The 17,246-nt window shown below is 40.9% G+C and overlaps 1 protein-coding gene across 6 annotated transcripts in view; it reads left to right on the top strand.

Annotated features, from left to right (window-relative positions):
• Window positions 1-17,246, top strand: part of scml2 (Scm polycomb group protein like 2) — a 106,669-nt gene that overhangs the window by 55,072 nt on the left and 34,351 nt on the right. For all 6 annotated transcript variants that reach the window (XM_048602704.1, XM_020529888.2, XM_020529817.2 and 3 more), the window contains one exon: window positions 976-1,219. In XM_048602704.1, coding sequence (XP_048458661.1) covers window positions 976-1,219 — 244 coding nt within the window. The remainder of the gene's footprint in view (window positions 1-975; window positions 1,220-17,246) is intronic.

Here is a 17,246-nt window from a genome sequence, read left to right as displayed (position 1 = left end):
TATGCATGAATGGCAGACACTGTCATCAGTTAATATACATATGATGCCGTAAGTTAGTAAAGCACTGTGCATGCATGCTGTTTTGAAATGGGGCTCAGCAGAGGAGGGAGTGGGGAGGAAGAGAGAATTAATAAACACAGCCCTAAATTTATACTTTAATTACTAACTTAGAATCAGTAACTGGGCCAAGGTGTTGCTTGGGTGTGGATGAAGTCACACCGTTGGAAGAGTGGAGTTTATTCTAACAGCTGCTAGTGTCAGTTCGTTATTTTACTGTAATCTCTGCTTCTTTCAATGGTTATTTTTCTTTTTAACTGCACATTTAGTCCTGGCTAATGAGCACTGCTATCTTTTGACTATATTGCAGATCTAAATGCTTCATCTTGATTTAAATTTTACATGGATTCTAGACTACTCTGTTGTCTTTAAAGCCAGTTTTCTCTCTTTCTCTTCATCTTGCATTTTGGGTATGGAGTTGAATACTTTTTCAGCTATGTTGGATTTCATAGAGACAGTTTTGAGACTCGTTGCACTGTTGCTAGCTGTGACCATGAAATGAAGTAATCACTGTAACATATCTTCTTTCTAGAAACAAAGCTTCACACTGTTGGGAAGCCTTGGAAAATAACATTTATTTTTGTTAGACTTCAGCTGTCATATATTAGACTTCAACTCTAATAGGCTTGTAACTTTTCGCTGTGTAAATTAAAATTCTCTTAAACTCAGCAAATTGTGATGTATCCTTATGTTTTGGATTTCTGTTTTTTAAAAAGAACAATGCATCATTTGTGCATTGATAATATATCTGCACCCATTCAACATTTACAGAAGTTCATTACACATCTGAAAGTGCTGAACTATAGTAAATGCTAGTTTTTTTTACTCAAAGGAGTTACAATCCATTTGTTCTGTGTTAAGTTCATGCTTGCACTTGGGCAGGAGAGAAAAAAAAAACTAATTTCTTTCCTGTTTGAGGAACCTCCAAGCCCACAGCAAAATCATTTCAAAGTTGGGATGAAACTAGAAGCAGTGGATCGAAAAAACCCTCATCTGATTTGTCCAGCAACCATCAGTGAAGTGAAAGCCGATGACATTTTCGTAACATTTGATGGCTGGAGAGGTGCATTTGATTATTGGTGCAGATATGATTCTCGTGATATCTTTCCAGTCGGATGGTGTGGCATGACGGGAGATGGCCTTCAACCACCTGGAAATAGAGGTAAGAGTTTGAAATGGATTATCATTTTGTACTAAGTTTGCCAGAAAAGTGTTCTAAATTGTGGAATATTTTAGATAAAATTTCAGAAGAGCTCTATTCTGGAACAATGCAGGATCCTATAACTCTTATGCTACATCATGCAAATGTTATATTAGCTTTTCTATGTTCTATTAATTTATTAAATGTCTACAAACTGACATTGTAGATGTTGTTAAAGGCCATATAGTTGACCTGTACAGGTCAGTTGTTCAGTTTGTGTACAATGAATATTGTATAATATCTTGCATTGAAGTTGTGGATATATGCTGACACAATTGTGCCTTTCTGCCTTGTTTTCTATGGACTGTTCCAACAGTGTTTGTTAGAATACACATTATAGTCAGTGTATAGTTATGTACCTTTTTTATATTTCTGCTCAACCATCATACTGGTTTGTGTCTGTGCGGTCAGTTATGCTTCAGTGTAAATAAAGAACTATGTTCAAGGAGAAGGACTTGGTATTGTACAACTGTTTTGAGAAAGGTCTGTACGGTATAACTCACAAGTACAGAGTACTGAACTTTACTTTGTCACTCATCTTTAATATTATAAAGTTAGTCAATCGTTGTTGCTCTGTGTACTTTGTATGGTTTTAGCCATGAAGTTTGAGTTTTGTGTGTTAACTACAAGTTTCACAAAAACTGTCCATAGATTGAAAGGCCAGAATATCCATCATATTTACCAAGTGCATGTTACATTGCTTAAGCTTGCAGTCAAGAAATCTTGGTTGATTTGATTATTTTACTGATGACAAGGACAAAAAATATTCAGCAATGACAGCTGTCTCAAGGGGGCTACCAAAGCAGCTGGGGACTAGTGAAGAGGCTGCCAAAAGGGTTTTGTGGAGAGGGAATCTGCGTGATGAGGATAGTGAAAAGGGCTGCAAAAGGAGTTGAGGTTGGAGAAGGAGGCTGTGATTGGCACTTGGGGTGGGGTGTGAGGATGAGGTTGCAAGGTTTTTGGCAGAGCAGGTGGAGAAGAGAAGGAAGCTGAAAGAAGTGCTGTAGGGACAAAGTGGGCTGTCAAAATGGTAGGAGGGGAAAAGAAGACTCCAAGAAGTGGGATTGAGGAGAAAGTGATGATAATGGGTGGGGACAGGAAGGAGGTGTAAAATTGGGTTTGAGGAGAAGGAGGCTGCAAGAGGGGTAGAGTCAGGAAAGTGGCTTCATACATGGTTGGAAGGGGAGGAGAAAGCTGTAAGAACAGTGGGAAGACGGGTGTGAGGAATATGGAATGAGAAAAGGAGGCTGCAGGAGAAATTTGTTGAGAAAGACTGAAAAATGAGGCTGCACGAGGGTTTTGGAGAGATTGAAGGATGCTGCAGGAGGGCTTGGGAGGATGAGGTAGGATGCAAGGGACAGGGAACGTGTGATTTAAGAGGAAAAGTATTTCATTTGGCCTTTCAGGCCAGCTTTGCCATTCCTAAAGATTATGGCTGAGCTATTTGTGTTCTGAATTCTCTGTTCCCATCAACCCCATAACCTTTGATTCCCTAGTTGAACAAGAGCAATCTTTCTTTGCCTTAAAAAAAAAAATCAATTACCCTGTCCACTGCCTTCTGAGGCACAATTCCAAATTTGCAACCTCCGCGGAGTAATTCTCCATGTGTCAAAAATAAGGCAACCCCTGATTTTAAATTAGACTTCCTGAGCTCTGCACTCTCTATAGGGTGAAACAACCTTTCCACATCCATCTTGTCAAGATCATCAGGATCTTTTACACTTCAATCAAGTCACTCTTCTAAACTTCAGTGTAAATAAGCCAGCCTATTCAACTTAGTCCTAAGATAACTCCCTCATTCCGGGTATCAACCTAATAAACTGCCTCAGAACCTTCTCCATCCTTCCTTAAATAAGGAGGCCAAAAATTACACACAGATTCAGCCTGTGATCCAGCTGCTGTCGTAAACAACTGATGCAAAACCTCTTTCCTTTTCTGTCCACTTCCTCCCTTCATGAAGGGTCGCATCCCATTAGCCACCTTAATCATTTACTGTACCTGCATACTAACTATGTGTCTCATGCATTAGAACATCTGGATTCCTCTGCATTTGGAAAATTTTGCAGACGTATTGCATTTAATAATGCTCAGCCTTTTTGATTCTTTCAATGTGCGTGAACAACAACACTATTTCCCAGTGGCCTGACTGACAAACTGACTGCTCCGGTTGACCCATTGCCTCCGCCTGCTCCTGCCCCACCGAACCTATCTCCACTTACCCCAACTCCATTTTCTCCCACCTGGTCCAGGAACTCCCCACCTACGTCCATGACACCACCCACGCCCTCCACCTCCTCCAAAACTTCCGATTCCCTGGTCCCCAACACCTCATCTTCACCATGGACATCCAGTCCCTATATACTTGCATTCCCCTGCAGATGGCCTAAAGGCCCTCCGTTTCTTCCTGTCCCGTGGGCCTGACCAGACCCCTCCACTGACACCCTTGTCCACTTAGCTGAACTCGTCCTCACCCTTAACAACTTCTCCTTCAATTCCTCCCACTTCCTACAGACAAAGGGGGTGGCCATGGGACCCCGCATGAGCCCAAGCTATGCCTGCCTCTTTGTAGGATACGTGGAACAATCCCTCTTCCGCAGCTACACTGGCCTTATCCCCCACCTCTTCCTCCGTTACATCGATGACTGTATGGGCGCCGCCTTGTGCTCCCACGAGGAGATCGAACTGTTCACCCACTTCACTAACACCTTCCACCCCAACCATAAGTTCACCTGGACCATCCCCGATACCTCTCTCTCCTTCCTGGACCCCTCTGTTTCCATCTCTGGCAACCACCTGGAAACCGATGTCCATTTCAAGCCTACTGACTCCCACAGCTACCTAGAATACACCTCCTCTCACCCACATTCCTGCAAAAATGCCATCCCCTATTCCCAATTCCTCCACCTCCGCCACATCTGCTACCGAGATGAGGCATTCCACTCCTGGACATCCCAGATGTCCTCGTTTTTCAAGGACCGCAACCTCCCCTCCACAGTGGTCGAAAATGCCCTCGACCGCATCTCTCGCGTTTCCCGCAATACATCCCTCGCACCTCCTCCCTGCAATAACAACAAAAACAGAATCCCCCTCGTCCTCATGTACCACCCCACCAACCTCCGGATCCAACACATCATCCTCTGGCACTTCCGCCACCTGCAATCTGACCCCACTACCAAAGACATTTTTCCCTCCCCACCCTTATCTGCCTTGCAGAGGGACCACTCTCTCCGTGAGTCCCTTGTCCGCTCCACACTCCCCTCCAGCCCCGGCACTTTTCCCTGCAACCCCAGGAAGTGCTACACCTGCCCCTACACCCCCACCCCCATCCCAGGCCCCAAGAAGACCTTCCACATCAAACAGATGTTCACCTGCACATCTGCTAATGTGGTATACTGTATCCGCTGTTTCCGACGTGGCCTCCTGTACATCGGGGAAACCAAGCGGAGGCTTGGAGACCGATTTGTGGAACACCTATGCTTGGTTTGCAACAAACGACTGCACCTCCCAGTCGCGAGCCACTTCAACTCCCCCTCCCACTCCTTGGATGAAATGTCCATCCTCGGCCTCCTCCAGTGCCACAATGATGCCACCCGAAGGTTGCAGGAACAGGACCTCATATTTCGCTTGGGAACCCTGCAGCCCAATGGTATCAATGTGGACTTCACAAGCTTCAAAATCTCCCTGCCTCTGACCGCATGCCAAAACCAGCCCAGCTCATCCCCGCTTCCCTAACCTGTCCATCCTTTCTCCCACCTATCCCCTCCTCCCACCTCAAACCCCACCCCCACCTCATACCTACCAGCCTCATTCCCACCTCCTTGACCTGTCCGTCTTCCCTGGACTGACCAGCCCCTACCCTAACTCCCCACCTACACTCACCTTTTACTGGTTCCATCCCCACCTCCTTGACCTGTCCATCTCCTCTCCACCTATTTGCTCCTTTATCCGTTTTCCATCCCCTTCCCCCTATCTCTATTTATTTCAAAATCCCCTTCCACTACCCCATTTCTGAAGAAGGTTCCAGACTGAAACGTCAACTTTCGTGCTCCTCTGCTGCAGCTTGGCCTGCTGTGTTCATCCAGCTCTACACCTTGTTATCTCTTACCACTATTTCCCACATTGGACTTGATCTGCCATATTTTTGACCATTTGCTTAACCTATCTAAGCAGGCTGAATGTTACCTTCACAGCATGCTTTCCTACCTTTGTCATCTGCAGATTTAGCCACCAAAGCTTTGTTTGCCACATCTCGGTCATTGACATGACCTGTAGAAAGATTGAGGTCCCAGTACAGGTCTGTGTGGAACCCCATTCATTACATCCTGCCAATCTGAAAATGACTCATTTATGCAAGCTTTGTTTTACTCCAGCCAGCCAATATAGCATATGTACCATGCTAATGTGTTACCTCTCTTACCATGAGCTTGTACTTTGCACAGTGACCTTTTCTATGAAACTTCGCCAAATGCTTTGTGAAAATCCAAGTACAGTACATCAATGTCTGAGCTCCTCTTGATTCGTGAACACGTTACTACCTCAGAATTCCAATAATTTGGTTAAACACTACTTCCTTTTCACAAAACCATGATGATTCTTGCTAACCACTTTCCAAATGCCTAGTTATAACTTCCTTTGTGTTAGATTCCAAGACATTCGCAACTGCAAACATCAAGCTAACTGGGCTATTCTTGAGTAATTTCTGCCTCCCCTTTCTTTCCAGGGGGAAGTGTTGGGTGAACTGAAAAGGGAAGCTATTTATATTTTTAAAAATTCAGAGCTTCCTAAAATAAGAAGGAAAATAAGGTGCCACAGTGGACTTAGACTTCTTCAAGAGCAAGTTTGGGGGAATAATAAAGAGGAACGAGGAAGCAGTGGAGGAAGTACATAAATACTTTGCAAGACTCTTTATGGTAGAAGACACTAATAACATTTTAAAAATACTAAGTAACCAAAGGGCAAAAGGGAGATGGGAAACAAATACAATAACTGTCACAAGAGAAGTAGTACTCGTTAGTAGAGAAACTAATGAGCTAAAGGCTGACAAATCCCCTGTCCTGATTAGTTGCAACCTAGGATTTTGTAGGAAGTTGCAAAAGACGTGGTGACACCCTGATAGTAGAATACCAATAGTCCACAGATTCTGGAAATGTCCCAAAGAAGTGGAAAACTACCAATGTGATACCTTATTTAAAGTAGAAGATGTCAAAAAAATCTATGATTGGAAAAATGTTAGTCTATTATAAAGGATACAGTACCGGAGCATTTAGAAATGCTTAATAAAATGAAGCAGAGTCAGCATGGTTTCATGAAGGGGAAATAATGCCTGACAAATATACTAAATTTCTTTGAGGTGGTAACAAGCAGATCAATTAAAAAGGGGAGTAGCAGATGTAATATATTTGGATTTCCAGAAGGCATTCACTGAGGTACTACATGTAAGGTCCTTAATCAGATTAAAGCCAGGGTGTCAGGGCTAGTATGTTAGCATGGATGGAGGATTGATGAAATCATTTTTAAAAAATTGCTGAGATAAAGGGCATTTTCAGGATGGGGCAACATGCAACTAGTAGCGTGCCACAGATATTTGGGACTACAATAATTTACATGATATGTTAATGATTTGGATGAGGGAAGTGGATGTACTTTGACCAGGTTTGTGGATTACACAAAAATAAATAGGGTGGCAAGCAGCGAGAATGAGAGTCTACCAAGGGATGTGGACAGGTTAAGTAAGTCGACAAAAACATGGCAGATAGAATGTATCGTGGATAAATATGAGATTATGAACCTTGGCAGGAAGAATTGAGGGGTTGAATATTAATTAAATTTAAAAATATATAAATACAAAGAACTGCAGATGCTGTAATTATGAAAGAGTCGGGGAGAAACATACTAAGTCTGGTACTAGGCCTCTGTTGAGAGAAAAATTGAATTAACATTTCGAGTCCAGTTTTAACAAAGGGTCACTAGACTCAATGTTAATTCTGTTCTTCTCTCAACAGATGCTGCCAAACCTGCTGTTTCTCAGCCGCACTCTCTTTGTTTTGAATATTATTTATATAATATTATTTATATGGGGAGCAACTGTCGAAATCTGCAGTGCCAAGGAATTTGGGTTCCTTGTGCCTGAATTGTAAAAAGCTAGTATCCACATTTAGCAGGTAATAAGGAAGGCATACATACGATGGCCTTTATTTCAAAGGGAATGGAGTATGAAAATAAGGAATCCTTGCTGCACAAATCAAGGCATGAGTTACATCATCTCAAGAATAGTGTGAATCGTTTTGGTCCCCTTAACAAAGGAAACACGATGTCTGGTGGAAGTCCAGGCAGGCTTTACCAGGTTGAACCTGGCATGGAAGGGTTTTCTCATGAGAGGTTGACTATATTGAGCCTGGGTACATGGGAGTTTAGAATTTGAGGCAAATTTATTGAAACTGAAGAATCTTGAGGGGCTCGATGGTAGGTAGACAGTTTTTTTTCCCCCAGTTGTGCAAGAGTGTAGGACTAGAGGACATATTCTCAGATTAAGGGGTCACCCATGTAAGACAGATAAGAAAATTTCAACTCTTAGAGGCTACAGAATCTGAGGATTTTTTTATCAGAGGGTTTTAAATACTGGAGTGTTAAGTATATTCAAGGTTAATCTAGTTTGTTAGTCAGTAAGGGAATCAAGTATTGTGGGGATAAGGCAGAAAGGTGGGGTTGAGGACTATCAGGTCAGCCAGATCTCTTTGAATCGTGGAGCTGACTCAGCGAGCCAAGTCACCTGTTTTGCTTCTACATCTTTCAGTCTTACGAAATATACTGAATTTGTTTTTCCAGAAAGAAGTGGTCTGTGCACAGTCAATCATGAGGCCCAATATTACAACATAGGCTATAATTAGCAGTCTGGGTACAAATTTGGTTTCACAATTAACTAGTTTTAACATGTTTTTTGCTCATGTTCCTCCTTGAGTTCATTTGCATTTTGTCAGATGTAAATGTGCCATAAACCTGAGCAGTTGGAGAGCATTTTAGACTGTAAATTTGAAATATTTCCTGTTATAAACACCCCTATTATATTTCAAAATGTACCAACTTACTACCTACCTGTATAATTTGAATGGGTTTATTTGAAACAAACCAATGTTTTGTCCCTTATCTAAGTAACAACTTGCAAATTAGTGAATATTTCGTTGAAGAGAAGCTGAACAGAATGATTTACTAGTTGTATTGGTGTACAGACCTCAAGTACAACTTTTTACATATAAAATTAATTTGAAATGTGCCTATTAATTAATTACACTTTTACGTTTTAAAGGCCCCAGATATCAGAAATGGACAATAAATTGGTAATTAATTTAATCTGGATGCATGACCAATTTCTAGCTTTTTGAACTAGTTCAAAACATCTGAAGCTAACTTTGCATTGGGCATGATTTGTTTTTTGAAGTTCTTTGATCTTCAGAATCTCCTGTAATAATTTTGAAAGATTAAAATCATGACTTTTAGCTTTCTTTCAAATAATGATTGTTTACTACCTGTCAGTTGAAGTGTTTTTGGTTGTGTCATATTATCTCACGTTTACAACAGGAAGCCAGCCTTTTCCACAGAGCAGTTCCAATCAGATCGAGTTAATTACCACCCCACTGGTCTATTCTCATGATGGAAGATGTCTTTGACAGTACAGTCAAGTGGCACTTAAACTGCAATAACCTATTCAACAATTTTCAGTTCAGCTTCTGTCAGGGCATTTGGCTTCCAACCTCATTACAGCCTTAATGCAAATTTGGACAGAAGTGATGAATTTAAGATAACTGTCCTTGATATGGAAACAACAGCTTGAAGCTTAATACAGTCCAGGAAAATGCAGCCCTCTTGATCTGTGCCCCGTCCACCGCCTTAAAGATCCACTCCCATCACTGCACAGTGGCTTCAGTGCTTGTCATCTGTAAGAAGCACTGCAGCATTTCATGAAAGCTCCCTTGAAAGCACCTTCCAACCCAAGACCTACCACCTAGAAGCACCCTCCAAGCTGCAAACTGTCTTAAGATGTCCCTGGGTCAAAATCATGTTACTTAATTCTGAAACTAGATGATTGCACAATTTGAAGAAAGCACCTGACCACCTCTCGAGTACAATTAAGGCTGTGTAACAAATGCTGACCTACCAGTGGCACATAGGAAAGAATATTTTAAAGATTATTTTACAAGGTCAGAAATTATTAATTCCCATGACATTGCAATGTGGTATTAATGGCTAGTTGATTTTATATTGCAAGCTGTGCTTGTGGTCACCACCGTTGAGCACAACTATGATAAAGGTTGAAATTTGTGACTAGTGGAAAACTCATGGTGAATTGTGTATGTAAAAACGTGTATATTTTGCTTAAACATGCCAAATTGTATGGTGTGTAGTACACATTTGGTATTTTAAAAGGTGCAATGTCTTGTTTTTGAGGTTTCCAGGGATTTGTTTTTTTTTTGGGTGAGAATGTTTTGTAAGGATCTAAATGCCAACCCAATTTATGGTAGTAAACGTTATCAAAGTCAGAAATATAGTTAAATAGTCTACCTGAGAAATTCAATCAGAAGGCTCCATAAATGTGTTTTCAAAACACAGCATTTTGCTTTGAAGTGGAGTGAACAACTTGTCATGTGAGAGTAATGGTTGTATTACAAGACCTTTTTTTGTTATTTTCTATTATTTTGTGGATGTGGACAACTCTGGCATTGTCAATATTTGTAGTCCCTCCCTAGTTACCTTTAAGTTGTGTTGCTTGCCAGGCCATTCCTGCAGGTAGTTAAGTAGCAACTATATTGCTGAGGATCAGAGTCACATGTAGGCTTGACTGGGTAAGGAGGGCAGCTGAGTTTCTCTTAGCAATATTTTACAGCAATTAATAGTTTTTTATGGTCAACGTTATTAAGACTGGCTTCAAGTTCCATGATTGTTAAGTGAAGTAAATTTTCACCAGCTGTCATGGTGGGATTCAAAAACATGTTCCAGCATGTCAGCTTGCATATCTGGGTTATGTCTTGTGACACAACCATTATGCTGCAGTCGGCTGCTGAGTACTTTCATTGTCACCTAAGTTGCCTTTCTGATTTTTCTTCGGTGTTAGTGCTGGATGGTGCCACAAGGACCTTGTCATGGTACAATTCATCAGAGTTTACAGAAGAACTTTTAGATTATAAGAGTGTTTTCTTTAAAATTTCATGGACCTCTTGTAAACAAGTTATCTTTAGTTTTTAAATTGAACATCAGTTCTTTCTGTATTATTGGATGTGAAACATATTGCTGGTACTGTGTAGTCGTTCTGATGCTGTGGCAGCATCTTTGACATGTTTAATCTGGTTTAATACTTTGGTTTTGTTGCCACTGAAGATCCAGCTTTGCATTATTTGCTGTACTGATCCAGCAACTTCTGTGCTACAGAATAAGAAATGCTGTATACATTGGGGCACTTGCTGTTTCCCAGAGTAGAAACCCCACTCTATAAATGCTGTTATCCCCATGCACACTGTTAATTTAGACAGAATAGTCAGCTCACACAATGCAAGAGCAAGGCAAGAGGTGGAAGGGGCTGGCGGGCGAGGGCAGGAAGAGGAGCATTTGGGAGAGAATATTGAAACTTGAACCATGCTGTGAAAAAGTAACCTCTTATTCTTGGATATGTGAAAAATAAATATTTCAGTACACTTTGCGAATGAGGGCTTATGAGAAGGAAGGGAGAGATCAGATGGATGACATGACTGATATTCTGATGACCAGGATGGTTGTCAATCAATAGTTAGTGAGAAATTAGCTGATCTGGAGCCCGGGTTGTGATGGGAAATCTTTACAGCCCCTTGGACGCTCTATGAAGATCCCCAACTTAAACTGACTACCTTGACTCTTTCTATCATATGGCACAGTTCCATTATGAATACCAAAATAACTAATGGTTTGAGCATTTCCATTAATGGGCAAACCAAAGGTGTCAATCTTTTCATCGAATGCTGTTGAGTCTTCAGTGACTCATTGATAATTTCTTTCCATTAAGTTGCTCCATTAAAATTTTGTTTTCGTTTGAAGAAGGCACCAGTTAGCTCAGGGGTATGGGTTTGAGTTTGAATTGTTTTAGGAAACAAATAATCAGATTGCAGAGAAAGTTTGATTTTGGAATCTGTGCTGAGACTGTGTTTATCTGGAATTGACAACTGAGTACAATTTCATTGTAGGCCTCTTCAGGGAGGAAATTTATGAAATGATACCTCATAGGACATGCAAACACAGAATGACAGATTCCTCTTTGCAGACTGCATCCTGTTTCTTCAAATTGCATTCTCAAATGCTATTCAGAGCACACTATATGGCTGCCTTTAAATCTTTTTTGAGTCAGGGAGGAGAGATGCGACATTTTCATTTGAGCCAATAGGACAGAGACTCTTTGTTCTTACATGAGAATCTAGTGGTGACAGGAAGGCAGAGTGTAGTGCCTACAGTGAACATAGGACCTTCTCTGATAGATAGCAAAATCATTCTTCAGGGGACCTCGGGCTCTGATTCAAAAAATGGTGTTACCATATGCTCAAGATTCATTTATTTTCTCTGCCTTGGAGGATTAAAAAACCTTGTGATTTTCAAAAAAACTTCTGTGTAGTAATCAGCATTGTAGTCATTTTGTACACTTTATTTTCTGTCCTGCAGATTGTTAACCCTTTCCTTTAGCCATACTATTAATTGCTAATTAAACGCATTCTAGATAATCAGCTTTCCTCATGAAAGCAATTAGATCAAGGTACTGTTGAGATTTTGTAGAGGCCTTTTGGAGTAGTTGAAGGAAAAGAATTAGAATTTGAGTTAATAAACTAAATATTCATGTCTTTATTATTAACGACAGTTTAAGGAATCATCTGTAACCTACCCTGATTTATAAATAACTTGCTACTATGCCAAAATTGTTTATTTAAATTGAGAAAATTGCTTTACTTAATATTTATGACACTTGGAGATAGTCAATCATCAATTAAGTAAACAGACAAAAAAAAGCTTATGAACTTGAACTTTACAATATTTGGCCGATAACATAGCTGTAGAGGCTTTAGCCATTTTGATAATAGTTTATATTTGAGAAGTACAATTGCTGTTGCATAGTTTAAGTATTGCCTTTGACAGTTGACTTCATTGCTGCATAAGTCTATTCATGGTAGCTTGTGATTTGAGTGCAAGAGTAAATGTGTATTTTGCTGGCTCCTCTATCTACTTACTGATTCAATCAGATAAATAATTAAAGATTTACCAAATTTCCCAAAAAAATCTTAAAACAGACCAGTTGACTGTTAAAATCTCATTCCATGAGAATCTAATCCACATCTTTTTGGTTTGGTTTCATCGCATATACTTCAGAATAGACACTTTTGTCTACAGATGCAAATGACCAATTTGGTTTTCTGCCTTTTGTGGATCTGTGACCCATTTTAACCTTTTAGCCTTCTGCAAAAGTGGGGGTGGAGATAGTGGGAGCAGGTGACTGATGAGCACTGTCACTATGGCCTGCACACAATATACATATTACTTTAAAACCCAAGTTGCCCCTCTTCTCCCCCCCCACCACCCCCATCCTCTAACCAACCAAACAAATGCAAATATCCTAGACATGCTGTTTGCTGGTAGAGCCTCAGTCAGCATGAGCTTTGTTGATGAGTTAGCAGGCAGAAAAAAGTGCAGTCGACAGAGGAAATCTAGAAAGGGAATTCAAGGCTCCTAAACTGGTAGAAGTTTAAGAAGAATTAAAACACAAACCACGGTGAGCAATGCTGGAGCATGAAATCCTTATTTTAAGAAAAACTTTACTGCTAAATTGAACTGAGATGTAGGCCTTTGTTGTTTGCCTGCATACCTTTTGTGTGCCAAGAGTGTATCAATCCAAATGAAGGCCGTAGGGTATGTCCTTTTGTTTAAAAAAAAGTATTTTTTTTTAAAGTTTTTCTTGGAAAACTAAATTCAAGTGTCTACAGATTTAGGCCAAGTGTTGCAGATCTAAACTTGGAATAAATACTATTCCAACAAATTGTTATATTATGAATGTTGCAGTCTTCATTTGAGGGCTGTATTGTGCAATGTTTTAGAGTTATAGCTTAACTTTGCTGCAAATTTTGGTCAAAAACTTCTAAAACCATAACTTACTATTTAAGCATATGTACCTTTGCATTCAGTTGTATTATATGATTTGAAATTTAAAATATGCTAAAAGGCTTATAAGGTTCAGTTCTTTCAAAGTAAATATTGCCCTTTGTTCTAAATAAAGGCCTGAGTAATTTTATTGAAGCTTAATAAACTCTAAGATTGCCATAGCATAACTTCAATTTTAATCGTGTTTTCTTGTGAGAACTGTGTACCTTGGTGAAAAATTAGACTCTGACATTGGGTTAGAGTGAACTTTGAACACATTTTCTATTTTTCAATTAGTTCTATCTTTTTAAATATAAATCTACTGATACAGTATTCTTCGGCTTTTGTTTGCGTGAAAGCAAAGCTGTGTCTGGAATATTTTGTATTTGAAAATAGTTATGTTTCATGTATGTCATTTAATACCCAAGAGTGACCAGCTGCCCCACAATTCAATTAAATAACGATTGGATCTTTGACATTTATATGTGTGAAAAGAAAACGCTCTGCCATTTCTAATTGCCAAGTCCATAGTCCTATCAAAGAAGTGTTTTTAATACTGCAGCATTATTTCAAAAGATGATCAATATCTTTTGTTGAATAATATCTTAAACTGTCTATAAAAGTAAATTAAGTAATCATTTGTAACCTGTGATTTGTAAATAATTTGATGCTATAGAAAATAGTTTATTTAAATTGAGGAAATTGCTTTATTTAATGTTCTTCTCCCATTTCTGATACATATGGGCCTTAGTTGGAGGCAGACAAAAATGGAAATTGCTGGAAAAGCTCAGCAGGTCTGGCAGCATCTGTGGAGAGAGATCAGAGTTAACCTTTTGGGTCGAGTGACCCTTTCTCAGAACTTCTGATTTTGGAGGCAGTTGCTCAGTTTAAGCTGTGAGTTGTTCACTTTGTATCAGGAGATTTAAAAAAAAAACGTGGTTACAGTTCTCCCAACCCACCTGATGGTTTCTAAGGTTTTGGAGTAGATCTGTAGCTCGGGTTGTGGGTGTTGAGGTTGGTTGGCTCGCCGAGCTGGTTTGTTGTACCACAGACGTTTCGTTACCGTGCTTGGTAACATCCTCAGTGCAGCCTCTCATGAAGCGTCGGTGTGTTTTCCCGCCTGGTTTTAAACTCTGGGGTCTGTTGCGATGGATTGCCTCACATCCGCGTTTCCTCTGTAGTGGAATGTATGTGGGGTCAAGTTCAATGTGTTTATTAATAGCATGCTTCGTGGAGTGCCATGCTTCCAGGAATTCTCGTGCTTGTCTCTGCCTAGCCTGTCCCAGGATCTTGGTGTTGTCCCAGTCGAAGTCGTGGTTCTCCTTGTCCATGTGGATTGAGATGAGTGAGTATTGGTCGTGTCTTTTGACACGTGTCTCATGTACTCTTGTTGTTAGTTTCCTTCCTGTTTGTCCGATGTAGTGTTTCTCGCAGTCTCTGCAGGGGATCTTGTAGATGACATTGGTCCTGCCCATGGCGGGGAGTGGGTCTTCAGTTCGGGTGAGCACTTGTCGTAGGATTGACGTGGGCTTGTGTGCCACTCTGATGCCCAGTGGTCATACAAGTCTTGTGGTGAGTTCTGAAGTGTTCCTGATGTAGGGTAGTGTGATGAGTGTGTCGGGGCCTGTAGAATCTTTCTGATGCTGTTCCTGTAGCATCTCCTGACCCGTTTCTTTGGATATCCATTATCCTTGAACACTTGGAAGAGGTATTCCTCCTCCTCTTGGCGTAGTTCCATGTTGCTGCAGTGTGTTGTTGCCCTTTTAAATAGTGTTCGCACGCAGCTTCGTTTGTGTGTGCTGGCATGGTTACTATTGAAGTTCAATACCTGGTCTGTGTGTGTGGCTTTTCGGTGTACTTTCGTTTGCAGTTCCCCATTTGTCTTGTGCTCTACCATGACGTCCAGGAATGGGAGTTGTTTGTTCTTCTCCTCCTCTGGTGAATTTTATCCGGTGAGGGTGTTGTTTATGAGTTTGTGTGTCTCTTCTAATTTGGTCCGTTTAATGATGACAAAGGTGTCGTCTACGTAGCGTATCTATAGTTTAGGTTGGATTTGCGGAAGGGCAGTCCTTTCCCGTCTTTGCATCATTGCTTCTGCTATGAGTCCGGAGATAGGCGATCCCATGGGTTGCAGAAGCAGTGATGCAAAGACTGGAAAGGACTGCCCTTCCGCAAATCCAACCTAAACAATGGATACGCTACGTAGACGACACCTTTGTCATCATTAAACGGACCAAGTTAGAAGAGACACACAAACAAGCCAGCTCGGCGAGCCAACCAACCGTAACCACCTGATGGTTGCTTAGTGATAGTGCAAAGTTAGGCCAATGCCTAAGCTAAATTTTTTTTCTACAGAATCATGAAATTGTTAGGGTGTACAAGGTACCATTTGGCCCGCACGGGCTTTCTGAGCATTTTAAGTTAAACTCTTGTCTTTTCCCATAGCCCTCCCATATTGTATCAGTTTAAATAATAATCCAATGTTCTCTCGAGGGCCTCAAATGAATCTGTCACCATCACGTTTGAAGTCAGTGCATTCCAACCTGGACCATTCACTGTGCATAACCATTTATTCTTGCCTCACGTTTGCTTCTTTTGCAAAATACTTTAAAGCTGCACCATCTGGTTCTTGATCCTTTTATAAGCGGTAATAGTTTCTCCCTATCTAGCCAGTCCAGACCCTTCAAGATTTTGAAATGCTTTTATCAAATCTACCCTCCAACAATTTAGACTGGTGTACTTTTGATCGATTAATCTTCTTAAAAAAAAAAAAATTTCATATGGGCCATGTTCATTTTACTAAATAGATAAATGATGAAAATGAGCAGTGTAACACCGTCTTTTTGCTGAAACCAGTTGCAAGCACTGGGTATCTCAGCCAGTCAGGTAGCAAGAATGGCAGATGCTGGAATCAGAGTCAATACAGCGTGGAGCTGGAGGAACACAGCAGGTCAGGCAGCATCAGAGGAACAGAAGAGTTGATGCATCGGGCTTAGAATGAAGGGTCTAGGCCCGAAGCGTCGACTCTACTGCTCCTCTGATGCTGCCTGACCTGTGTTCCTCCAGCTCCACGCTGTATTGATCTCAGCCAGTGAGGCTCCTTTGCTCCATTGGTGTCATGTATAACTGGAGTCCCCTAATGGAAATTGCCTCCTGAAACCGTGATTGAAGCCAGCTAAGACAAGTGTAAGAAAATGACTGGTGACTGAAAGTTGTGTAGTGCTGCACATAGTCTAAGAAAAATTGGTGCAACTATACCAAAGACATTATCATGGAATTCCTACAGTGTGGAAACAGGCCCTTCTGCTCAACAAGTCCACACCGACCCTCAGAGCATCCTACCCAGACCCATCCCCCTGTAACCCACCTAATGTACTCATCCCTGTTCACCGCGGGCAATTTAGCATGGCCTGCACATTTTTGGACTGAGGGTGGAATGAAACCCAGGTCCCTGGGGCTGTGAGGCAGCAGTGCTAACCACTGTGCCTCTGTTGCATCCCATATGTAGACATTAAACCTAATCCTAGGACTTGTGTTCACAAATTATGACGAGGGACCCTGTTTTCAGAAACATTTCACAATCAAAACTGCTAAGCCACCTCTTCAATGATGACCTACAGATAAATTCAACAATAGGAATAGTTATTTTTACAGCAGTAAGGGTCACCAGTGTATTAATTTATATACCTGGATGCTCTAATTACCACAATCATACATACTACATCAACCAATTTACTGCTCACCGATGTCGTGTGCAAGAGGCATCACTTTCCCTGTGGAAAAGATTGCCTGAAAATAACTTCAACTGAATGGAGGAGTACCATGAGTTCAAGGTGTCATTCGCCATCTA

This window comes from Rhincodon typus, chromosome 11 (genome assembly GCF_021869965.1).
Source record: "Rhincodon typus isolate 14 chromosome 11, sRhiTyp1.1, whole genome shotgun sequence".
Lineage (NCBI taxonomy): Eukaryota > Metazoa > Chordata > Chondrichthyes > Orectolobiformes > Rhincodontidae > Rhincodon > Rhincodon typus.
This window is presented reverse-complemented; position numbering and strand designations above follow the sequence as displayed.